Source organism: Amaranthus tricolor, chromosome 14, assembly GCF_026212465.1.
Source record: "Amaranthus tricolor cultivar Red isolate AtriRed21 chromosome 14, ASM2621246v1, whole genome shotgun sequence".
NCBI lineage: Eukaryota > Viridiplantae > Streptophyta > Magnoliopsida > Caryophyllales > Amaranthaceae > Amaranthus > Amaranthus tricolor.
In genome coordinates, this window is record NC_080060.1 from 8,582,401 (window position 1) to 8,609,337 (window position 26,937).

A 26,937-nucleotide genomic window follows, 5' to 3' on the forward strand; every position below is an offset into this window, starting at 1 on the left:
ATGGCGTCTTACCACACTCGATCTTTAAGTTTTCCATCAAAATCTCACCCAGTTGCTGATCAGGTAGAACAACAATTGTGCAGAGTGAGGTCTTCTCAAGCTGCCTCTACTTCATCATTGACGAACAAACTTACCGATCTAAATGATTTGTACAAATGTGTTGATGAGTTTCTTCAACTACCAGTTAATCAGAAAACTCAATCTGGCAGTTGGGTTGATGAGGTTTTGGATGGATCTCTAAGACTCCTCGACGTTTGTTCTACATCGAGGGATGTCTTGGCACAATCAAAGGAAATGCTTCAAGAAATACAATCAGTTCTTCGCCGAAGGTGTAGCAGTGAACTTAATATATCGAATCATGTCTCTGAATACTTGAAAGCCAGAAAGACAATAAAGAAGGTGATCCAAAAGTGCTCAAAAGGCATTCGAGAAGTTGTCAAGACTAACGAGGCCAATCCCATTGAGGCAACTTTGAAAGATGTGCAAGCAATTACAGTTGACATCTTCAAGTCATTGTTTTCTTACATTGGTGGATCACAGAAAAGTAGCTGGACTTTCTCTAAATTTGTGAGAGGTCAAAAATCTGAGAAAGAAACAGCAGCAATCAGTGAATTGGATGCAATTGATGCAACAGTTGATATGTCACAGTTAGTAAAATTAGAGTCAAACATTGAAAAAATTGATCGAGTTTTAGAATGCTTGTTTAGGCATCTTGTTAAGACAAGGGCAACTCTTTTGAATATCCTTAGTAACTAGGTGAAAATAGCTCTAGTGACTGTACAAATTTTTTATCTGTACATGAAAATTATACGAAATTAAACATACAGTTTTCCACAATTTTTGTTCTTGTCTACATATTTGCATGTTAATCCTTTCAATAATGCAGTAACTATATCTAGATTCTAAAATTCGATAGGCTAAATGTTTAAATAACATTAAGTTTTTAGCTAAAACAAACAACTAAAGGATAAAATTCTGGTTATCTTCTACATCGATGTCTGCTCTCTAAATGTTAAAATTGGGAAAATAATTCCTTGAGAATTAATAAAGTGAAATAAGAAAAAAGAATAAGTTGAATAATTATTTGTTAAAAAACTACATTGAATGGGAAGGTGATTATCCGAATGACTCAATGTGAAGGCGTTGAATCATCTCTTGAATGATAACTAATTAGCTGTTTGGATTCCAAATGTCTGATATATCTCCAGAAAATTCAGTACTAGTAAATGCATGCATGCCCGAATATTACATGGTCTCCTATAGCCAAGCACTTGCCTAATATGTAGGATCAAGTAGGTTGGTTCATGCTTGATAATCACTCAATATATTCAAATATAATCTCAAAGATAGAATTAAGAAATAAAGAAAATTCTTTTGGAATCATATGGCGCTACAGAAATAAAAAAAACGTTCTAACAGAAAGTCATTAGAATATGTTCACTAATTGACATAATATATGAATGAATTATACAATCATCAGTAGGTGGATTGGCTGGCAATTTGTGTGTCAAGAGACAACAATAAACATCCAAGACGAAGACCTTAATAGAAAAAATGAAACCATGTGATCCCTCATTTAATCTAAGATTCCTTTTGTCTTCTCTAACTTTGGTATATATAGATGCAAAGGAGAAAGTAGAATTCATTCCTCAAACTGCCAAAACTTGTATTTCAAAATAAGCTCTTCACCTTTCAACAAACTAAAAAAAACAACTAAAACATGGCATCCTACCACACTCGATCTTTCAGTTTTCCCTCAAATTCTCACCCGGTTGTTGATCAGTTAAACGAAGAATTGTGCAGATTGAGGTCATCTCAAGGTGCCTCAACTTCATCAATGACCAACAAACTTACTGGCCTTAAAGATTTATACAAGTGTGTTGATGAGTTTCTCCAACTCCCTCAATCTCAAATCAAAACAGGTCTTGACGAGGTTTTGGATGGATCTCTAAGACTAATCGATATCTGTTCCACATCTCTGGATGTCTTGGTACAATCAAAGGAACGACTTCTAGACATACAATCAGTTCTCCGAAGAAGATGCAATGGTGGACTTAACTTTACCAATGAATTTTCCGAGTACATTAAAACCCGAAAATTAGTTAAGAGGGTAGTCAAAAAGTGCTTCAAAGACATTCAGGAAATAGTAAAGATGAATGAAGCTAATGCTAAAGAAAGCAAGTTGAAAGATGTTCAATCAGTGACAGTTGATGTCTTCAAGTCATTGTTGTCATACATTGGTGGATCACAAAAAAGTAACTGGTCTTTCTCAAAATTTGTGCATGCCAAAAAAGCTGAGAAGGAAACAGAATCCATCAGTGCATTTGATACAGTTGATTCTAGTGTTGAATTGTCACAACTTATCAAATTAGAGTCTGAAATTCAACCTATTGAACAAGATTTAGAATGCTTGTTTAGGCTTTTGGTTAAGACCAGAGCAACTCTATTGAATGTGGTCAGTAACTAGGAAACATGTTCAATACTGTAAAGAAATTTTTGATCTGTAAATGGAAGTTCTATACAAACGAAGATACAATTTTCTCTAATTTATATTCGTGCCTATTGTTCTATTAACTCATACTATACACCATAATTTCTTACATACTTGGAACAAGAAGGGACATAGAAGCTAACTACTAGAATTATTAGTTTGCAAAAAGCAGCCAAATAACATATTATATGTTTCTAGTTCATTCCTTATGCAATTTTCTGCTTTCTAATAGGTAAAAATTTATTAACTAACAAAATAATAATGCTTTAAGATAAAGTTTTACAGACTACGGAGATAGGTGAAAAACAGGGTGAAATTTCTTCATAATGTTCCATCTAAAATCACAGCTGTAAGCTAAACAATTATTATTAAAACATACTTATTATATGTTATGAACCGGCTCATATTCCATTTGTCTGCTGGAAGATAGCTGCCAGTAATTGTATATTTATATAAGTAAAAGGCTTGCATATTATTGCATGGTTTCCTTCATCTTTGATTGTACATGCAACTATTTAGTTTTCTATTCACTTTCAAATCAAATTCTTTATTGTTTTACTAACAATAAGAGGTATAAGTTTTAGCTAACCTACTGATCAGTTTGTGCTTGTGCAACTACTTAGGATCTTGATGTGGCTACAAGGAGCAGCATATAACATCTAAATCTGAAATCTATGATATGAGCATAGTTCCTGCTAAAATAGTTAGCAAGTTGGGTCAGAAGGGACAATAAAAACATAAAATATGAAAATTACAGCAAACTCATCTCACTAGAACTTGTATTTATATTCAACTTTTGTTCATCGGCTTTGCTGCAGCTAGTTAATAGAGCTCAAAATAGCATCTTACCTCACTCTTTCCTCGAGTTACAATCAAATGCTCACCCAATTGTTTATCAATTTAATGAACAATTGTGCGGATTGAGATCTTCTTAAGCTGTCTATGCTTCTTCCATGACAGAAAAGCTTAGTAGTCTTAAAGATTTGTATAAGTGTATTGGTAAGTTTCTTAAATTAACCCTTAACTAGGAAACTTGACTGTATGGAACAGACTCAATAAATTCAATCAGTGTTTTGAGGAAGGTGCAATGGTGAATTTACCAATATTCATGAAGTTTCTGGCTACATTAGATCACGGAAAACTACCAAGAAGATGATAAAAAAGTGCTTGTAATACATTCAGGAAGTATTCAAGGCTAACAAGAAAATGCCATCGAGAGGACTCTAAAAGAACTGCAAGCAGTGACTGTTCATGTCTCTCAAGTTTTTTAAGTGGCTAAAAGGCAGTGAAGTAAACAACGGAACCCATCAGTGAATCCGATGCAATTGATGCTTCTATGAAGTTAGTCTACCAGAAAAAGAAAGTGGATGTTGATTTGTCACTAGTGGTTAAGTTGGAGTCTGGATTTCACAAACTAGACGAAGTTCTAGAACGCTTGTTTAGGCATCTGGTTAAAACCACATCAACTCTTGTGAATGTAGTTTTGTTAGTCGAGTAAGACGTTACGCTGGTTTAAACCAAGGAAGTCACCATTCCACCAGTGACTTCCAATTTTGGGACAGAAATGGATCTGTTTGGCCATAAGCAAGAGTATAATTCTAATATTTCTAGGAGATGGTAAAACTTAACTAGTTGTGTGAGATTAGGAAGCTATGTGTGGTGTTCTAAATTCTAATTTCCAGAGTTATCAGTTCCAAACTTCCAATATATCACATCTTGTTGGATGTCTTCACTACTCTAAATTATGAATCCAGGGTATTTGAGCATATATGATCTAACGATTTCTTTCACTTCTAGCTTTATACAGTCTCTAGTTATCTCGTTTAGGCTAAGTTACACTCCATTCACTCTGTCTTACATCAACTTAATTCGAAACTTTGTGACTCCACCTCTTGTTTCCATCATTCTAACTTAGCATTTACTCACTCATTAATTTGATCTACCAAAACCATGTAATCAACAAATAACACGCACAAAGACACGTCTTCTTGTACAATTGAGTTATCTCATCTAGAACCGCTGCAAAAAGAAAGGGGCTTAAAGCTAGCCATGTTGAGACCAATTGTGATTAAAAAAATCTTATATCGCTCCTCCATATGCGCTAACATTCGTCTTTAGTTCTCGATATATGTCTTGCACTATATTTATGTATTTTTTGAAACACGCTTCTTTGCATTGTCCACCAAAGTACTTTTCCCAGTATCTTGTCGCATGTTTTTACCAAGTCAATAAAACCATGTGCAACTCTCTTTTTCTAGCCCTATAGTACTTCATGCTTTGTCTCATAAGATGAATTATTTTCATACATTTTATTCCTTAATAATTGAAGCAATCTTGAACATCTCATTTGTTCTTGTAAATAGGCACTAGAGTACTTTTTTTTCGGTCATTGGACATTTGGTTTGTCCTTTAAATCATCAATTAGTTAACCAAGTTACTTTAGTTATCCCTAGGCATATCTATATCTCAATAGATATACCATTTTCGCCCAACCATAGAGACGCTTTCTTTAGCTTCGTTTTCTTTAAAACCCCGTCCACCTCAAATTATTGTATTCTTGCATAAATTCTTTATTTTCATCTAAGGGAGTGACTATTGTGTCCCCTACAAAATTTGCTTATTATCCGTTAAATAGTTCATCCCTTGATGTTTTTTATCATGAACTAGAATGATCTTATCCTTATTCTTAATCGAATTTACTATTGTGCGACAGCGGAAGTAAAGATCAAAAACAATAATGAAACAATAAAGATTCAAACAAACAATAAAGAAAATCACACTGAGAAATTAACGTGGTTCACTATCAACGTGATAGCTACATCCACCGGCACCGAGAATAAACTTTTCACTATAAACCGAAAGATTACAAGATGAACACGAGAAACCACAATAATGACTCTCCAAGCTTTTTCTCTCTTAGCTTTCCTCACTTTGTGTTTTTGCATTGCATCTCATCTTAATTCTAATTACACGGGGCCTTTATATAGTATACCTCATAATAAAAAGAAATTAGGGTTAAGAAAATACAAAAAACTGTCAAATACTAAGAGTAACCGGCCAAAAACGTGCCAAAAAACCGCCATTACGCGAGCCGTGTAAAACTACGCGAGCCGCGAAACTGAGACAGAACCTACTCCGCGCCCCGCGGAGTTCTCCGTGCCCCGCGGATTGGGACAGCAGGTACTCCGCGCCCCCCGGAGTTCACTCTGTTCGAGTCACCTCATTTCAGCATTTACTATACCTATGTCATTGGTTTTTGCTGTCTCCTCTTTCCCATTGTATACATAATTTTTCTTTTATCCTACTTTACCATCTAGTTTGTCAAACACTTCTTCAAAAGCCTTTCATTTTGTCTCGCAAACTACTACTTTTTGTATTGGTTTTGATTTTCTTATACATGGCTAAAATATATGTATGACTTCGCATCTTATCTATGATCACCAGTAATGAGAGCGCATATTTATCATTTTTTCCAATCTCAACGCATAATCATCATCAAAAATCAAAATAACAATTATAAATTTTAAAACCTAAACAAAATTAGCTGCAACACATGAAAGAAAGAATTATACCAGAAGAAGACGAAGAAGAAAGCGAATCCTCGGAAAAAGCAGCTGCTCCAATGAACTTAGAAGGAAATGAGCACAGAAAAAAATAGCGGGAACTGCAAACGCTAATTTAACAGGATAGTTACAGAAACGAGGTAAGGAAGCTCTGATTACCAATAAAATTGATTGTGCTGTCACCATTTTCAGTTTCGAAGAATACTTCTTTCAAATTTTTTCTGGTTTTATGGACAAGAACCAAAATTCAAATTTTCTAATAAAAAAAGGAAAACCTAAATTGATACGAAGTTAGGAGAGCTGGCAAAGTAACCCGAAAGCAAGGTATTAGTACTTCCATGTTTTTGAATTATGATTATTACTCCTATATTCAATCATTATTATATTTAATTTAATTTTATATAACTTATAAAAAGTTAATATTAATTAAAGTTTACATTAATATGAATTAAATACGATTTCATAACTTTATTCTAATTCATATATTAATAATAAAATACAATTTAAAAGTGATAGATGATGATATCCAAAAGAAATTGGAACACTTAAGATAAATATGTTATTATTACTATTATTATTATTATTTTGGAAAATGAAAATTCCATTGCACAAAAACAAAACTAGATACATCATAGTTAGACATCTTGAACTACATTAAGTTTGCATCAGTATGAAGAATGTACCTACTTTCTAAGAACAGTTGTACCAGCTCACTTTTCATGTGCATACAGGCCTTAACATGATAAGATAGACTACAGATGTTAGAGATGATCACTTTCTTTTGGAAACATGTTGATTTCCACTTGTTGTATATTATACTAGCAATCGTCAAAAGGAAATTTGCGCAATAGAAGCCAATTGTAGTGCTCCTTATGGCATTTAGCACTAAAGGGGTATGAGAAGAACAAATGATCTATAGTTTCAACGGTAGAGAGGCACATAGGCAAGTGATCATCATCAACAAGTTTCATGTGGGAAAGTTTACTATTATTATTATCATTATTATTATTATTATTATTATTATTATTATTATTTGTTTTTACTTTTTTCATTTTCGAATTATTCTGTATCTGATTTCAAAAATCAAATAATTTATCTGATTTATGAAATTGGGAAAATTTATCTGATGTATGAAAATCTGATAAACTTATTTTGAAAATCGGATATTCATTTTTTAAAATAGGATATCCAGTTTCTAAATCAAATCCTGTATTCAGATCCAAAATAAAGTTTTGTGAAATCAGATATCAAAATATCCATTTTTTATTTATTATAAATTTATTTTAAAAAATAAAAACTATAGTTAGCCTTTTGAAAATGTTAATATATACAATTCTATCCTACAATTAAGTTGTATAACTTATCAATTATAAATTAATTTAGGATTTTGAACATCCAAACATAATGCATAGATGTATTTTCAAACTATAAAAATAACTCTGATTTAAGAAAGAAAGAGAAGTGTGCTTAAATATTTTTATGTACAAAAGCAAAAAATCAAAACAAAAATAATAAAAACTCAAAAAATTGAATAGTTTTAAAAAAAAATCGAATATTTTGTATCTGATCTGAAATAAATCGGACATCTTATTTATTTAGATCAGAAACAAATTATAATATACACTATCAGAAAAACCACTTTCCGAATATAAATGGATTTGGTATCTGATTATAAAAAGGCTACTTCTCAATGTATGGTCACCTTTTATATAAAATAATTTTCCAATTTTGCGCCTCCCGAAAACTCTTTTAACTCACTTATCTCTTTAAATCTCACGAACTCAATGTTTGTTTAAAGTAAATGCATTCATATGTATTTTCATTTTAATTAATTTTGCTTAACGTAATCGCAACATAAACACAAATCTAAAATGTCGATCTATTGATTTCATTAAAATTGAAAAAATTGAAAAGGGATCAATTTCATTCTAATTAATATAAACGCAAAGTAAACACAAATCTAAAATGTCAATTGATTAATTTCATTTTGATTAAAAAATGATTATTTTTGTTTTATTCGCATAAAAGCACAATGTAGATACAAATTTAAAATATCCAACGATTAATTTCGTTTTAATTTAAAAAATAAAAAAAGATTAATTTCATTTTAATTAACGTAAGCACGAATCCAAATTGTTGATGATTAATTTCGTTTCTATTAAAAAAAGGAAAAATGGGTAAGTCACACAAAGTGTGTGGCATGTCATTTTTTCCCTTGTTTTAATCAAAACGAAATTAATATTGTTTTTTTATTATTTAACATTAATTTGTATCTATTACTAATTATGTTATGGATTATTTTTAAGTAAAATGAGATCAAATAATCAATTGAACGAGTTGAGAGAGTTTAAGTTAGAACAATAAACACCGAGGGCAAAAATTTCAAAAGGTTTGATGACACAATGAAATAGATAGGAAAAAATGTCTTTTTTTAGAGGTGGGGCACGTGCAATTTACGTGAGTTTTATAATAGTTTCCATCTTTTAATAAGTGTGTCTATATGTAACTTACTTTAATTTTGTCGTTAAGTGCTTGTCGCTTATGACTTGTCCCAAGTTCAGATAAAGAGGAGGATGAGTAGTAGGTTCTGGACAACCAACTCAATAAAACTTAGTCTCATCTCATAATAATAAATGAAAATTCCCCTGGGGCGTCCCCTACTCAGCAACGCGTTGCACTTATTAAGCCTAGGTGTAGTGAAAGTATGTAAAAATTGATAGGTCAATGCCCAGAAAATATATAATATTTTAAAGACTGTATATTTTGTGACCCATAAATACCTAAAATGTTACGATAAGGACATGAAAAAGAGATGTTAATGAAATTCTTATTATGTAATATTATGCGTATCTTTGATATACGTATGATAAGTATCTTTGATACTACCTCCGTTTCATTATACTTACTACTGATAGTGATATTATCTCATATAACATATTACAATCAAATACGAGTATTTTAGAACGGAGAAAGTATATGTGATAATTATATAGCGACAGAATCCCGTGGAAGAATAATGAGGAACACATAGAAATTGACTATCTTTTTCTGAGATAAAGTCAATAAGTCATGGAAGGAGTCCTACAAAAATCATGTCTTCCTATTAAAGTATCAGTTGGATGATGTTTTGACAAAGATAATTCCATCTCACATTTTAGAGTTGCTTTCTGAAGTAGGAGTTTCTTGACCTTCCTCTCAGCTTGAGGGGATATTATGATTCATACTTAAGCTTATAAGAGCAATTACAGCATCACTTGATTAGGATTTGCTTAGTTTACACATAGCTCATGCTCATGTATCATTGAATAATTGAGTTTAAATACAATTATGCAGTAATACAAATGCTCTTTTTACCAGGTCGAGTTACTGGAACTTGGCGTCAGTGATCCAGCGACCAGCCCAATATGTGGTGATGTTTACAAGTTGAATACCTGACTCGTTGGATACTCGTAGGCTTGTTGCATGTCAAGGTATTTTTGAACACTGATGTGATAAGGCTAGCAAGTTTCCTTTCTGAAGCAATTTGTTGGTTACTAGTACTGCAATTGACAAATCGCTGCTGTAAATAAGGATACAACAGATGAGTACTTTTCGTTCTTACTCGTGCATAGTGCGTTATATAGATCATCAAACAATATATTTAGCAAAAAACACTTCTAAATCATTAACAACGAAGTTCACCACATAATCTCATTGGAGTCGAGGGGATGCAGGAAACTATTAGCTGTTAAGTTAGGAGTTACAGGACACATAACAAACCATAAGAGAGCTTATATAGGAAGTATTATACTCTTATTTTATTGATGGTACGAAGAACACCAACGAAATCCCTCATTTCTTCTAAAGTTTTGTAATTTTTCAATCAGTGTTGGAACTACAGATAGCCTGTCAAGATTCCATTTGTCTGGACGAAACTCCGGACATTTTGGTGCAAGTAACTTCCATTGATGCGTAAAATATTTATGGTCTGCTGTTTCCAAGAACTTGCCTAAACTCTAGGATCATGCAGGAGAGTTCTCTGAATTATAATATTTCAGCCAGAAATTAATTTCATTCGTGTGCATTGTTGTTGAATCACTAAGCCAACACATTACTCGAGAGATCAGCTCTTGTCTCTGGAACTTATGTTCATACAACCTTTTTTGGATCACGAATCAGAAATCTGTTGCTCAACAATCAATAAAAAATGAATTTCAGCACATGAAGTTCATTGAAATAAGGGATATACCAGAAATACGTTAGGCGGGAAAGATGGCTGTTGATAAACACAGAACAAACATCGTGTAAGCCAAACAAATAATATAATCATTGATCAGAGAGTTAGTTGGCAAGTTTCTGAAGAAAAAGAAAATAAGGGACAAGCCCAAGGAAGACCTCAATATAATAAACAAAATCATGTTACCTTTCATTATTTTTTAGATTCCTCCTGTCTTATCTTAGTTTGATATATATAGAGTAAGAAAAGAAACAAGTTGACATCAAAACAAAAACTTGTATTTCAAAGCTCTCTTCCTTCATACAGATTAATAAACAACATTCAACAAATGGCGTCTTACCACACTCGATCTTTAAGTTTTCCATCAAAATCTCACCCAGCTGCTGATCAGGTAGAACAACAACTGTGCAGAGTGAGGTCTTCTCAAGCTGCCTCTACTTCATCATTGACGAACAAACTTACCGATCTAAATGATTTGTACAAATGTGTTGATGAGTTTCTTCAACTACCAGTTAATCAGAAAACTCAATCTGGCAGTTGGGTTGACGAGGTTTTGGATGGATCTCTAAGACTCCTCGACGTTTGTTCTACATCGAGGGATGTCTTGGCACAATCAAAGGAAATGCTTCAAGAAATACAATCAGTTCTTCGCCGAAGGTGTAGCAGTGAACTTAATATATCGAATCATGTCTCTGAATACTTGAAAGCCAGAAAGACAATAAAGAAGGTGATCCAAAAGTGCTCAAAAGGCATTCGAGAAGTTGTCAAGACTAACGAGGCCAATCCCATTGAGGCAACTTTGAAAGATGTGCAAGCAATTACAGTTGACATCTTCAAGTCATTGTTTTCTTACATTGGTGGATCACAGAAAAGTAGCTGGACTTTCTCTAAATTTGTGAGAGGTCAAAAATCTGAGAAAGAAACAGCAGCAATCAGTGAATTGGATGCAATTGATGCAACAGTTGATATGTCACAGTTAGTAAAATTAGAGTCAAACATTGAAGAAATTGATCGAGTTTTAGAATGCTTGTTTAGGCATCTTGTTAAGACAAGGGCAACTCTTTTGAATATCCTTAGTAACTAGGTGAAAATAGCTCTAGTGACTGTACAAATTTTTTATCTGTACATGAAAATTATACGAAATTAAACATACAGTTTTCCACAATTTTTGTTCTTGTCTACATATTTGCATGTTAATCCTTTCAATAATGCAGTAACTATATCTAGATTCTAAAATTCGATAGGCTAAATGTTTAAATAACATTAAGTTTTTAGCTAAAACAAACAACTAAAGGATAAAATTCTGGTTATCTTCTACATCGATGTCTGCTCTCTAAATGTTAAAATTGGGAAAATAATTCCTTGAGAATTAATAAAGTGAAATAAGAAAAAAGAATAAGTTGAATAATTATTTGTTAAAAAACTACATTGAATGGGAAGGTGATTATCCGAATGACTCAATGTGAAGGCGTTGAATCATCTCTTGAATGATAACTAATTAGCTGTTTGGATTCCAAATGTCTGATATATCTCCAGAAAATTCAGTACTAGTAAATGCATGCATGCCCGAATATTACATGGTCTCCTATAGCCAAGCACTTGCCTAATCTGTAGGATCAAGTAGGTTGGTTCGTGCTTGATAATCACTCAATATATTCAAATATAATCTCAAAGATAGAATCAAGAAATAAAGAAAATTCTTTTAGAATCATATGGCGCTACAGAAATAAAAAAAACGTTCTAACAGAAAGTCATTAGAATATGTTCACTAATTGACATAATATATGAATGAATTATACAATCATCAGTAGGTGGATTGGCTGGCAATTTGTGTGTCAAGAGACAACAATAAACATCCAAGACGAAGACCTTAATAGAAAAAATGAAACCATGTGATCCCTCATTTAATCTAAGATTCCTTTTGTCTTCTCTAACTTTGGTATATATAGATGCAAAGGAGCAAGTATAATTCATTCCTCAAACTGCCAAAACTTGTATTTCAAAATAAGCTCTTCACCTTTCAACAAACTAAAAAAAAACAACTAAAACATGGCATCCTACCACACTCGATCTTTCAGTTTTCCCTCAAATTCTCACCCGGTTGTTGATCAGTTAAACGAAGAATTGTGCAGATTGAGGTCATCTCAAGGTGCCTCAACTTCATCAATGACCAACAAACTTACTGGCCTTAAAGATTTATACAAGTGTGTTGATGAGTTTCTCCAACTCCCTCAATCTCAAATCAAAACAGGTCTTGACGAGGTTTTGGATGGATCTCTAAGACTAATCGATATCTGTTCCACATCTCTGGATGTCTTGGTACAATCAAAGGAACGACTTCTAGACATACAATCAGTTCTCCGAAGAAGATGCAATGGTGGACTTAACTTTACCAATGAATTTTCCGAGTACATTAAAACCCGAAAATTAGTTAAGAGGGTAGTCAAAAAGTGCTTCAAAGACATTCAGGAAATAGTAAAGATGAATGAAGCTAATGCTAAAGAAAGCAAGTTGAAAGATGTTCAATCAGTGACAGTTGATGTCTTCAAGTCATTGTTGTCATACATTGGTGGATCACAAAAAAGTAACTGGTCTTTCCCAAAATTTGTGCATGCCAAAAAAGCTGAGAAGGAAACAGAATCCATCAGTGCATTTGATACAGTTGATTCTAGTGTTGAATTGTCACAACTTATCAAATTAGAGTCTGAAATTCAACCTATTGAACAAGATTTAGAATGCTTGTTTAGGCTTTTGGTTAAGACCAGAGCAACTCTATTGAATGTGGTCAGTAACTAGGAAACATGTTCAATACTGTAAAGAAATTTTTGATCTGTAAATGGAAGTTCTATACAAACGAAGATACAATTTTCTCTAATTTATATTCGTGCCTATTGTTCTATTAACTCATACTATACACCATAATTTCTTACATACTTGGAACAAGAAGGGACATAGAAGCTAACTACTAGAATTATTAGTTTGCAAAAAGCAGCAAAATCACAGCTTTTTATGTTTCTGGTTCAATCCTTAAGCAATTTTCTGATTTCTATTATAATAGGTAAAAATTTTAAAAATAACAAAATAGTAATGCTTTAAGACAAAGTTTTACTGAGATAGGTGAAAAATAGGATGAAGTTTCTTCATTATGTTCCATCTGAAAACACAGCTGTAAGTTGAATACTTATTATTAAAATATACTTATTATATGTTATAAACCTGCTCATATTCCACTTGTTTGCTGGAAGGTAGCAGCCAGTAATTATATAAAAGCAAGAGGCTTGCATATTATTGCATGGTTTCCTACAGTCCAGCTCTTGCGTTCATCTTTGATCATACAGTCAACTATTTAGTTTTCTAATCACTTTCAATCAAATTCTTTATTGTATTACTAACAATGAGAGGTATAAGTTTTAGCTAACCTACTGATAAAATGCGTCATGTCTGCTTGTGCATGTGCAACTACTTGTGATCTTGAAGTGGCTACAAGGAGCAACATATGACATCTCAATCTTGAAGTGCTTGAAATACATTCAGGAAGTATTAAAGGTTAACAAGACAATGCCGTCGAGAGCACTCTAAAAGAACTACAAGCAATGACTCTTCATGCTCTGAAAATTTGTAAGCGGCCAAAAATTAGTGAAGTAAACAACATCAGTGAATTCGAAGCGGTGGATGCTTCTAGGAAGTTGATATGCCAGAACAAGAAATTGCACATTGATTTGTCACTAATGGTTAAGTTGGAGTATGAATTTCACCAACTAGACGAAGTTTTGGAATGCTAATTTGAAGAATCTATCGATTTCTTTAACTTTTAGCTTTATACAGTATCTTGTTCTCTCATCTGTGCCGAGTTACTCCCTATCCACTCTGTCCTACTATGAATTAATTCGAAACTTCGTGACCCAAACTCTTGTTTCCATTGTTCTAACTTAGCATTTCTCACTCATTAATCTCATCTACCAAAACAATGTCAACAACAAACAACAAAATCGCGGCAATAAGAAAAGGGCTTAGGCTAAGCCTTGATGAGGCCAATTATGATTGAAAAATCCTTTATTGCCCCTCCACATGTCCTAACATTCGTCTTTAGTTCTCGATAAATATCTTGCACTATATTAATGTATTTTTTGAAAATGCCCTTCTTTGTCATTGTCCATCAAAGTACTTTACTCAGTACCTTGTTGCATGTTTTTTCCAAGTCAATAAAACCACCTGCAAGTCTCTTTTTCTAGCCCTATAGTACACCATTATTTGTTTCATAAGATGAATTGCTTTCATATGTTTTATTCCTCAATGATTGGAGCAATCTTGAATATCTCCTTTGTTCTTGTATATAGGCACTAGGGTACTTCTTCAGTCATTAGGTTTGTCCTCTAAATCTTTTTAAATAAATTAGTTAACCAAGTTACTCCAATCATCCCTAGGCATCTCAATACATCTATAGGTATACCATTTTTGCCCAACTGCAGAAGCGCTTTTTTTAGCTTCGTTTTCTTCAAAACTCCGTCCACCTCTAATTATCGTATTCTTTGCATAAATCTTTATTTTCATCTAAGGGAGTGATTATTTGTGTCCCTTACAACATTTCCGTATTCTCCGTTAATTAGTTCATCCCTTTATGTTCTTCTCATGAACTATGTCATTAGTTTTCGCTTGCCTCCTCTTTCCCATCGTATACATATATATTTTTTTTCTATATTTACAATCTAGTTTGTCAAACACTTCTCTAAAAGCCTTTAATTTCTCCTAGCAAGCTACTTAAATTGTCTTGATTCTAATAACCCTATAATTGGTTAAGTTTTCCTTATTCTTGCATTAATCTTATGCAAGATAACATTTTTTTTGCTTTCTTTGATAACTGCCTTAACCTACTCACTTCACCACGTTGTATTCTTCTTTACCACAAAACTACCTTTGATTCTCATTAAATCTCCTAAGTTAAATCATGTAAGTTTTCACCTTTGTCCAGCTATCCTTTACATCCGAAGTCATCTCTTAGTCTGCTTCTTCAACAACTTTCTCAGCAAAAACCTTAGCATTATCCCCTTTTAATCTTTACCATTTAATCCTAGATTTTGTTAGAGTATATAACATATCTTAAGTCCTCAATCATCAGCTTTTGGTTGAGTTGGTTACTCTAAACTATTTCTCTTTGGCTTTCTTTACCTTGGACTTGCTCGAAGGTGAACATTTAGAATAAGGAGTTTGTATTGGGCGGCATTAGTCCAATAAATAAGTTGAATCCTTATGGTTACCTGATATCTTTCTTTTCATTTTGATAAGAAAATTATATTAGAGGAGCTAAAATGTATTGAGAGCCCACATTTATCATATTTTCCAATCTCAACGCATAAGCATCATCAAAAATCAAAACAACAATTATAAATTTTTAAACCTAAAAAAAATTAACTGCAAAACAGGAAAGAAAAGAATTATACCAGAAGACAACAAAGAAGAAAGATAAGCTTCAGAAAAAACCGCTGCTCCAATGGAAATTAGAACGAAAGGAGCTCAGGAAAAAATAACGGGAACTGCAAACGCTAATTTATAGGATTTAAGTGTGGTGTCATATGGTTTGAGTGTGTGTCAAATGAGCAAGAGTTTATAGGATTTAAGCATAAGAGGTTAAGGGAAAAAAAGGATCTTACAGCCGTTTAGTAGGTGGTAATAAACGACGGTAATGAAAATGAAAAACTAGTGTAATTTTAGTTGAAAATTCTCTTGGCTACCTTGATGGTCATGCTTGTCCAACTTCGATTATCTCATTTTCTTCATAAAATTCATTCCAAAACATTACCATTGGGAGAGGTAGTATTAGGTTGTAATGAAAATTTGTACATACAAAACCTTTTTTGTGATCAAAGTTTCATTATCATGGGAATGATTTGGAACTTTTGATGAAACTTTACACTATAAATCATTCTCATTACCACCATTTAGTACCACTAACCAAACAGGCCGTTAGATTAAAGACTTAAGAAAAAAAAATTTAAAACAATTGGTAGGTTTATAGAGTTTATGGATACAGTGAAAATAAGTAAAATTAACATTTTATGTCTACAAAAGACAAAATGAGTTAGAGATTAGGCCAAAACGATAGTAGGTGAAAGACAGAAATATAAATTATAATGTTCAGGACAATATTGAAAACGAACATTTAAGGATGTAGTAGGGTGTCACACTATAATGAAAATAAATTAAACTAACAAAGAAAACCTAAAACAAAGTTTCATAACAAATAACGTCCTAGGGATTGGAATGGGCAAAATAGGTTTATCGGGTAAAATTCTACTACAATTGCTTCCCCACATCTTACCATAAAGATGTCTCCTTTTAGAGAATTATATAGAAAGCCTCTTCCTCATCTGATATGCTTTGGACATCAACAAACTACAATGGGTAGTTTGGACATATTCTACATGAGCATGATGAAATACTAGATAAACTACAATTTAACATCATAAAAGCCCAACATAGAATGAAGTTGAATGATGATAAAAGTAGAAGAGAGATGTCTTTCACATAAGGACATTTGGTCTTCATGAAGTTACAACCATATAGTCAGCATCATTTGGCCTCTAGACCTAAATGAAAAGCTTGCTCCTTGTTTTTTATGGGCCATATAAGGTATTACAACGTGTGGGTTAGGTTGCTTATAAAATGGAATTGCCTCAAATTCAGTTGCATATATTATGTTTTTCATGTATTACGATTAATAAAAAAAGTTGAAGGGGCATTAGCAGCATTTAATGTTTCTCCATAAGGGCAGTCACTAGACATTTTGCAAAAGTTCGTCAAAAGGGGCCTTCTAATTGGGAGATTCTTATGTTATATGATTGACCAGAATCTGAAGCAACGTGGGAATACTATGATAAGATGTTGAAGACCTTTCCAATACACACCTTGAGGACAAGGTGGTTCTCTAGGTGACATGTATTGTCACACTAGCAACTAATAAAGAAGACTTAAGTGCGATTATATCCTACAAAAGTAGGGAAAATAATTCAGTTGGAGGAAAGTAAGTGTCTTACTCATCAAAGAATTAGCCATTTTGTTATGAAATTTTGTTTTAGGAGTTTGTTAAGAGGTTCTTTTGTAACTGTTTTGAGGCTTTGTGGCCCAGTTCCTATAATAGTATATGTTGTATTTGGATTTTTTTTGGACAAGGAATGAAGAATTGATACTTTACATAGAGGAATATAGAAAGAATAATATGATTATTAGAGTGAAAATTGTATATGATAAAGAGGTTTAAACATTATAAGTGCCTATGTACTACAAGTGGAGATAGTGGAATCAATTATATGAAAATTTTGGGAGGACCTCAATGATATGGTGCAAACATACCAATAAATGAGAAGCTTTATATTGGAGAGGTGATTTAAATGGGCACATATGGGTATGTCGTAGTGGCTACGAAAAAGTTAATGGAGTTTTCGGTTATAGAACTAAGAATACAGAATGAGAGTCCATTTTAGATTTTGTATTGTCATACAATTTGTTGGTTGCTAACTTATAGTTTAAGAAGAGAGATAGCAATCTGATGATTTTTTAGAACTGGAATAAATACAATTTAAACCGACTACTTTATGACAAGGATGAATTATAAGGTTATCCACTACTTCTAGGAGTATGAAGTCACCCAATACAAGGATGAACTGTAAGATTATCCACTTATCCTAAGAGAACCAATTTAGAATTTATGTAAGTTTAAAAAAAACAATTCATCTTATAAGGTAAATATTGTACTTTAAACCTAAAAATAGAGACTTGCACCTGGTTTTATTTTTGCAATGTTGAGGCAAAAAAAACTTTTATAGCAAGGGACAATAGAATGATCTCTCCTAAGAGCAATCACATGAGCAGAACCAACACCAGCACCAGTCCCCACACTAACAGGTTTTCCTAGATGCATGAATCAACGCAGAGACAGTCTTTGCTAAGCCATCACTAAGACTCTCATAAGCCAGTTAAAATCACAAATTTCAACCATCTTATTTATTAATAAATATTTTTGATCAATTAACGCATTAATACAAAATTCTTTAACGACCTGTTAGGTTAGTAGTACTAAATGGTGGTAATGAGAATGATTTATAGTATAAAATTTCATCAAAAGTTTCATATTATTCCCATGGTAATAAAACTTCGATAATAAAAATATTTTTTTTGCTTATAAATTTTCATTACTACCAAATTTCCCCTCTCCCAATAGCAATGCATTGAAATGAAAAGAAAATGAGATGATCTAAATTGGACAAGCATGACCATTAAAGTAGCAAGAGATTTTTCAATCAAAATTACTCCAATTTTCATTCTCATTATCACTGTTTAATAACACCTACCAAACGGGCCGTTAGCGCTTTTAGTCCTCAACTCTTATTCTTTTTCATAAGGATTACAAGTTAAAAAATTAACCAAATAGAAATCCCTCAAATTAGGGATAAAGGTTAAGCTAGAATAAGTCTAAATATTGATCAATTCTTCTTCCTAAATAATCTCTATTTTTCTACAAATTACACTTACATATCAACTTCAGGCTCCAATTGATTCACATTCATGTACATGTTTGATAATTAAACACACTAGGAAATAGAATTGATCAAATATTATTTAGGAAGTAGAAGAAAACTCAACCAATATCAATTGTCGATCTGGGAATCTTCAGCACCTCGTCCAAACTCAATTTTCTCCTGAATGGGTATCAGGTAACCTTCCATTTCTCATTCAGCACCAGCAGAGTGCCAAAAGAAACCCTTGCCCTGAATCACACTGTACTTCTCATTCGGCACCAAAGAACTTGATCCCGTTCCTAAATCTCTGAGACTAGAGTGTTACCGAACTGTCACTAACCAGGTAGTATACGAATTCCCATCGCCAAACTCTCGGCATTGCCACAAGATGATGGGCGTCTCCACTTTCCACACAATATCCAAAACTTACATTATGTTGTTAGATTAGCATTGGCAATGCTAGCTCTTTTCCACAATTGGTGAAACCTAAAGCTGAAGTTCAGAACATTGATCAAGTTTTGGAAAATATAAATAGCTTTTCAAAATAACCACATAGTCACTACAGCTAGTCTGTCAAGATTACGTTTGTCCATAGGAACTCCCGACATTTTGGCACAAGAAAAGTGGATCATGGTTTGCTGTTTCCATGAATGCACTTACCTACACTCTAGGATCATGCCGAAAATTCTCAGAATTATAATATTATAGCCAGAATTCAATTCTACTCGTGTGCATCGTTGTCAAATCATTGAGCATTCCTGCCTTGAGACTTTTCTTGTCAATAGAACTTGTGTACACACCACCTTTTCTGGATCATGGTTCAGTATGTGGTTGCTGAGCAATATAAAAAAAATGATTTTCATTGAAGTAAGAGATATGCAAGAAATACGTTAGCTGGATAGGTTGGCTAATGATAAACACAGAACAAACATCGCGTAAGACGAAGATATAATAGAATCATTCACCAGTAGGCTAGCTGGCAAGTTTCTGAAGAGGAAACAAGCCCAAGGAAGACCTCAATATAATAAACAAAATCATGTTACTTTTCATTTATTTTTTAGATTCCTCCTGTCTTCTCTTAGTTTGATATATATAGAGTAAGGAAAGAATGAAATTGGCGTTGAAACCAAAACTTGTATTTCAAAGCTCTCTTCCTTCATACAAACTAACAAACAACATTGAAAAAATGGCCTCTTACCACACTCGATCTTTAAGTTTTCCATCAAAATCTCACCCAGTTGCTGATCAGGTAGAAGAACAATTGTGCAGAGTGAGGTCTTCTCAAGCTGCTTCTACTTCATCATTGACAAATAAACTTACCGACCTTAATGATTTGTACAAGTGTGTTGAAGAGTTTCTTCAACTACCTGTTAATCAGAAAACTCAATCTGGCAGTTGGGTTGATGAGGTTTTGGATGGATCTCTAAGACTCCTCGACATTTGTTCCACATCGAGAGATGTCTTGGTACAATCAAAGGAAAGGCTTCAAGATATACAATCAGTTCTTCGCAGAAGGTGTAGCAGTAAACTTAATGTATCGAATCAAGTCTCTGAATACCTAAAAGCCAGAAAGACAATCAAGAAGGCGATCAAAGAGTGCTTAAAAGGCACTCAGGACGTTGTCAAGACTAATGAGGCCAATCCAATTGAGGCAACATTGAAAGATCTGCAAGCAATTACAGTTAACATCTTCAAGTCATTGTTTTCGTACATTGGTGGATCACAGAGAAGTAGCTGGACTTTCTCTAAATTTGTGAGAAGTCAAAAATCTGAGAAAGAAACAGCAGTTAGTGAATTTGATGCAATTGATGCAACAGTTGATATGTCACAATTAGTAAAATTAGAGTCAAACATTGATGAAATTGATCAAGTTTTGGAATGCTTGTTTAGGCATCTTGTTAAGACAAGGACGACTCTTTTGAATATCCTTAGTAACTAGGTGAAAGTAGCTCTAGTGACTGTACAAATTTTTTATCTGTACATGAAAGTTATACGAAATCAAACATACAATTTTCCACAATTTTTGTTCTTGTCTACATATTTGCATGTTCATCCTTTCAATAATGCAGTAACTATAAGGCTAAAAAAATAAATTACATTAAGTTTTTAGCGAGTACAAACAGCACTCCAAATGTTAAAATTGGGAAAAAAAATTCCTTGAGAATTAATGAAGTGAAATAATAAAAAAAGAATAAGTTGAATAATTACCTGTTAAGAAAGTTGGTTGAATTGGAAGGTGATTATCACTTATCAGAATGACTCCATGTGAAGGCGTTGAATCATCTCTTGAATGATGACTAATTAGCTGTTTGGATTCCAAATGTCTGCAATATGTCCAGGAAATTCAGTATTAGTAAATGCATGCATGCGCGAATATTACATGGTGCCCTATAGCCAAGCACTTGCCTAATCTGTAGAATCAAGTAGACTGCTTCGGGCATAATTATCCCTTAATATTTTCACAGATAATCTCAAAGATAGGATAAGAATAAAGAAAGGTTCTAGCTGAACTTATGTGCATTGTTAGCAAAATAATGAACAATCCTGCAGTACATCATTCAAGAAATTAAAAACCACATCATTTCCATGTGTATAACGTAATTTCAGGATCATGATATCAAATATTGTCTAAGCGCAGCAAGTCATTATTATATTTTATCTAATTAATATAATATATAAATGAATTATACAATTATCAGTTGGTGAATTGGCTGGCAAATTGTGTATCAAGAGACAACAATAAACATCCAAGACGAAGACCTTAATAGAAAAAATGAAACCATGTGATACCTCATTTATTCTAAGATTCCTTTTGTCTTCTCTAACTTTGATATATATAGATGCAAAAGGAGAAAGTAGAATTCATTCCTCAAAATACCAAAACTTTATTTCACAAAAGGTTCTTCACCTTTAAACAAAACTAAGAAAAAGAACTAGAAATGGCATCTTACCACACTCGATCTTTCAGTTTTCCCTCAAATTCTCACCCGGTTGCTGATCATTTAAACGATCAATTATGTAGATTAAGGTCATCTCAAGGTGCCTCAAGTTCATCGATGACCAACAAACTTACTGGCCTTAAAGATTTATACAAGTGTGTTGATGAGTTTCTCCAGCTCCCTCAATCTCAAAGCCAAAAAGGTGTTGATGAGGTTTTGGATGGATTTCTAAGATTGATCGATATTTGTGCCACATCTCTGGATGTCTTGGTACAATCAAAGGAACGACTTCTTGACATACAATCAGTTCTCCAAAGAAGATACAATGGTGGACTTAACTTTACCAATGAATTTTCCGAGTACATTAAAACCCGAAAAATAGTTAAGAAGGTAGTAAAGAAGTGCTTGAAAGACATTCAGGAAGTAGCCAAGATTAATGAAGCTAATGCTACAGAAAGCAAGTTGAAAGATGTTCAATTAGTGACAGTTGATGCCCTCAAGTCATTGTTGTCATACATTGGTGGATCACAAAAAAGTAACTGGTCTTTCTCTAAACTTGTGCACGCCAACAAAGCTCAGAAGGAAACAAAATCCATCAGTGCATTTGATGCAATTGATTCTACTGTTGAATTGTCACAACTTATCAAATTAGAGTCTGAAATTCAAGTTATTGAACAGGATTTAGAATGGTTGTTTAGGCATTTGGTCAAGACCAGAGCAACTCTACTGAATGTGGTCAGTAACTAGGAAAAATGTTCAATATTGTAAATAAATTTTTGATCTGTAAATGGAAGTTCTATACAAATGAATATACAATTTTCTCTAATTTATGTCCTTGCCTACATTCTACTATCTAATACTATACTCCTTAATTTCTTAAATACTTGGAACAATAAGGGACATAAAAGCTGACTACTAGAGTAGTTTACAATAAGCAACAAAATGACAGATTATTATGTTTCTGGTTCAATCCTTAAGCAATTTTCTGATTTCTAAAATTAAAAATTTTAAAATTTACAAAATAGTAATGCTTAAGATAAAGTTTTACGGAGCTAGGTGAAAAACAGGATGAAGTTTCTTCAATATGTTCCATCTGACAACACAGCCGTAAGCTGAATACTAATTTTTAAAACATACTTATTATATGTTATATACTTGCTTATATTCCACTTATCTTCTGGAAGGTAGCAGCCAGTAATTAAATATAAATAAAAGGTTTGCATAATTTTGCATGGTTTCCTACAGTTCAGCTCTTGCCTTGTTGTTTGATCATACATGCAACTATTTAGTTTTCTAATTATTTTCAAATCAAATTCTTTATTATTTTACTAACAATGAGAGGTATAAGTTATAGCTAACCTACTTATAAAATGTGTCATTTCCGCTTGTGCATGTGCAACTACTTAGGATCTTGATGTAGCTACAAGGAGCAGCATATAACATCTCAATCTGAAATCTATGATCTGAGCATACTTCCTGCTAAAATAGCTAGCAAGTTGGGTTAGAAGAGACAATATACAACATAACATATGAAAATTACAGCAAAGTCATCTCACCAAAATTTGTATTGACATTCAACTTTTTTCTTTGGCTTTTCTACAGCAAGAGAGCTGAAAATGGCATCTTAATAATCTTACAACACTTGTTCCTCAAATTTACAATCAAATGCTCACCCAATTGTTTATCAATTTGATGAGCACTTATGCATATTGAGATCTTCTTAAGCTGCCTATGCTTCTTAGTTCTTCCTTGACAGAAAAACTTAGTAGTCTTAAAGATTTGTACAAGTGTGTTGATGATTTTCTTATACTACCCGTTAACTAGAAAAGTTGAGTGTAAGTAATAGCTTCGATAAATTCAATCAGTGTTTTGAAGAATGTGCAATGGTGAATTCACCATTATTAATATAGTTTTTGGTTACCTTAGCACTCGGAACATTACCAAGAAGATGATGAAGTAGCTAGGTTACACCCCATACACTCTGACTTACTCCGAATTAAATTGAAACCTTGTGACTCCTACTCTTGTTTTCAGCATTCTAACTTAGCATTACTCACTCCCTAGTCTCAGCTACAGAAATAATATCATCGACAAACAACATGAACCAAGACACATCTACTTGTATCAATCAAGTTATCTCATCCAGAACTGCTGCAAAAAGAAACGGGCTTAGGGCTAAGCCGTGAATTGATAAAGGTCAATTGTGATTTATTAATCATTCATTACCCCTCCACATGTCCTAACTATTTACACTATATTAATGTATTTCTTGAAAATACCCTTCTTTGTCATTGCCCACTAAAATACTTTCTTGGTATTTTGTCGTATTCTTTTATTAAGTCAATAAAATTACATGCAATCTTTTTTTTTCTAGCCCTATAGTACTCTATCATTTATCACACTAGACGAAGTGCTTCCATAGGAGCGGTTCAAGGCCAGTTCAAGGTTGGTATATTTATTTCGTTATCCTTTACTAAAGATTCTTGATTTTGATGAAGCTAAAGTTGGTAAGTTTCTTGATTATTTATTTAATTATGTTTTTAGTTTGATGTATTAATAGTATTTGTAGTTTTATACACATTGTTCACATTGTTTGTAATGGTAATTTTTAGGAAGGGTCCAATGAAAATTTTATGTCTTTTCAAATGGGTTAAAGCTAAATTTAATTAATTTTAATTCAATGATAATTGATACATTCTTGTTGTTCATATAGTTGAAAATTGTTTACATTATGCTTATTCAATAGGTTTTTTATGTTCCTGCTTAAAAGATGTGATAAGTATTATGTCACTAGTATTAAATAAAGGAAGTATAATTTCTATTAGCAAACATATCTCGTGTTGATTTGTTTTGATTCATATAGGCGACCTCAAGTTTTGGCATTCTTGTTGTTGATGATAATATCTTGTATTGATTTGTTTTGATTCATATAGACGACCTCAAGTTTTGGCATTCTTGTTGTCGATGTTAATATCTCGTGTTGATTTGTTTTGATTCATGTAGACGACCTCAAGTTTTGGCATTGTTGTTGTCAATGATAATATCTCGTGTTGATTTATTTTAGTTCATAGACACGACCTCAAGTTTTGGCATTGTTGTTGTCAATGATCATATCTTGTGTTGATCTGTTTTGATCATATAAATGACTTCTATTTTGGCATTGTTGTTGTCAATGGCTTTTTCTAGTCAACATATAATGTAGATAATTGTATTCCATATGGTTGCAGTATTTTGACTTAATTATCCAAAATTTTCAATCCAAGGTCATTTTGATTCAAATTGAATATAAATAGAGATTACAAAGGACATTGCCGGTCATTCTTATATCCTCTAGGCTGTAGCTTCCAGGGTGTGATTATATACCCAAATTATTGAATATAAATAGAGATTACCAAGTTTTTTTAAGCGGGTCACTAGGTACCTGTTTCCTTTAAAACTTTGGCCCATGACCCGACCCGTAGTTACAATTTTTTAAGGAATTGTCCCGCCATTTATGTTGTGGGTCACCTCAATCGGGTCGGATTTTTTTGAACAGCTCTACTAGCAGTGGCAAAGGGAAGGGGTGTCACAGTAGTCAAGTGACGTCACTTAAATTTGGAAAACAAATAGTAGAAATATTTAAGTGTATGAGGCTGAGTTGGTTGAGTGGTTGAATAGTTATTTTTTATCTATGGTTCAAGCCCCAGCAACTACAAGTGGCGTAACTTTTTTTTTTTTTTTTCAGATCCGCTTCTAGACCCTAGGCATCTTCGTACCTCTACATCCAAAGCCATCTCTCAATCTGCTTCTTCAACTACTTTCTCGGGCAAAAGTTTAGCATTATCCTCTTTTAATATCCACCATTTAATCCTACATTGTCCATTGGCTTTCTATACCTTGGCCTTGTTTGAAGGCAAACATCTAGAATTAGGAGTTTGAATTGGGTGATATTAGTCTCATAAATGAATTTGCAAACCTATGCTTACCTGATGTTTTTCTTTCCAATTTGTAAAGAAAATCATTTTGATGAAGCTAAAACGTATGATCTTTCATATCATTAATTATCACAAGTAAGAAGAGCGCATATTCATTTTTTCCCATCTCAACCCACAATCATCATCAAAAATCAAAATAACAATTACAAATTTAAAACCTAAACAAAATTAACTGCAAATTGAAAGAAACTAATTATACCAGAAGAAGACGAAGAAGAAAGAGAATCCTCGGAAAACGCAGCTGCTGCAATGGAAAGTAGAACGAAAATGAGCAGAGAAAAAAGAAGCGGAAACAGTTATCAGAATTGTTCAAGAAATGAGGTGATGAAGCTCTAATTACCAACAAAATTGATTGTTCTATCACCATTTTCAGCTTCGAAGAAAACTTTTTTCGAAAATTTCCTGGTTTTGTGGACAAGAACAAATATTCAATTTTTCTAATTTAAAAAAGGAACCTAAATTGATATAGGGGAGGAGAGCAGGCGTGGAAACTGGCACTGGAAAGTGGAAAGTAAGATATTACTCCTACTTAACATGTTTTTAATTCAATTTATTTGTTCGCTGAATAGAAGATAGTTCGCTATTTATGTCTCATTTACTAGTAATAATTTTTTATTTTTTATTTTTTGTTTTACTCTTGTTAAAGTTCCTTTTTGGTTTACTTTTGCCTATTTATACCTACTCAATACTCACTACACTTATATAGTCCCATGACTTTTTTCTTAATATCTTAATATTTGTGTAGAATCGTTATAAAACACTAGTAGTGAATTGGAGGAAGTATTAGTTATTACTCTAATTTTAGGTTTTCATTTATCAACGTTTTATTTGTTGTTTTTTAAAATATCATTTTATTTATATATTAAATTGTATATATAATTAAATTTGTTTATCCTTTTAAATAAAAAATTAAATTTGTTCATCATAATTTTAATATATTATTGATTTTTATGATTTCACATTTATCGTTATCTTTTCTTTATAGGTGTGCATAATTATCCAATTTCAATTATTCAATATCTGATTTCAAAATTCAGATATTTTCATAAAACTAGAATTTTTTTTTTTTTTGAAAAAATAATAGATCGAATCGGATATACGATTTTAAAATCGAATGCCAAACCCCAATCTGGATTGGAAGTTTTGTGAAATCAGGTTTTGAAATGTCCGATTTTTCATATTTATTTTATTTTTTAAGAAAAAGTATTTTTAGGATATCAGATACCACATATGTTATTATT

General features: G+C 32.7%; 5 protein-coding genes across 12 annotated transcripts; 4 read left to right on the plus strand and 1 right to left on the minus strand.

Moving 5' to 3' along the window:
* LOC130799252 (uncharacterized) lies at positions 1–756 on the plus strand. The gene has a single exon (XM_057662356.1). The coding sequence runs from the start codon at positions 1–3 to the stop codon at positions 754–756; it is 756 nt and encodes a 251-aa protein (XP_057518339.1).
* A 9,842-nt stretch (positions 757–10,598) lies between these two features.
* Positions 10,599–11,354, plus strand: LOC130799253 (uncharacterized). The gene has a single exon (XM_057662357.1). It carries the CDS (start codon positions 10,599–10,601, stop codon positions 11,352–11,354), a length of 756 nt encoding a protein of 251 aa, XP_057518340.1.
* Positions 11,355–12,319: 965 nt separating this feature from the next.
* Positions 12,320–14,052, plus strand: LOC130799254 (uncharacterized). Its single transcript, XM_057662359.1, has 2 exons — positions 12,320–13,054; positions 13,894–14,052. Exons 1-2 carry the CDS (start codon positions 12,320–12,322, stop codon positions 14,050–14,052), a joined length of 894 nt encoding a protein of 297 aa, XP_057518342.1.
* A 4,248-nt stretch (positions 14,053–18,300) lies between these two features.
* Positions 18,301–26,278, minus strand: LOC130799550 (uncharacterized). 8 transcript variants are annotated; one of them, XR_009039286.1, is made up of 6 exons: positions 26,037–26,231; positions 25,896–25,940; positions 23,086–23,201; positions 20,992–21,107; positions 19,982–20,552; positions 18,301–19,617 (listed from the first exon to the last, which is right to left on the minus strand). XR_009039286.1 is itself a non-coding variant. In XM_057662675.1 (5 exons), exons 1-5 carry the CDS (start codon positions 26,061–26,063, stop codon positions 20,545–20,547), a joined length of 306 nt encoding a protein of 101 aa, XP_057518658.1. In that variant the 5' UTR covers positions 26,064–26,231; the 3' UTR covers positions 18,303–20,544. The 8 variants fall into 8 exon arrangements, 4 of the variants coding, with proteins under 4 accessions (XP_057518658.1, XP_057518657.1, XP_057518656.1 ...); XR_009039285.1 differs by having other exon boundaries at positions 18,301–19,275; positions 19,444–20,552; XM_057662675.1 differs by having other exon boundaries at positions 18,303–20,552; positions 23,086–23,198; positions 25,896–25,937.
* LOC130799549 (uncharacterized) lies at positions 21,352–22,936 on the plus strand. The gene has a single exon (XM_057662671.1). It carries the CDS (start codon positions 21,723–21,725, stop codon positions 22,467–22,469), a length of 747 nt encoding a protein of 248 aa, XP_057518654.1. The 5' UTR covers positions 21,352–21,722; the 3' UTR covers positions 22,470–22,936.
* Positions 26,279–26,937: the final 659 nt, after the last annotated feature.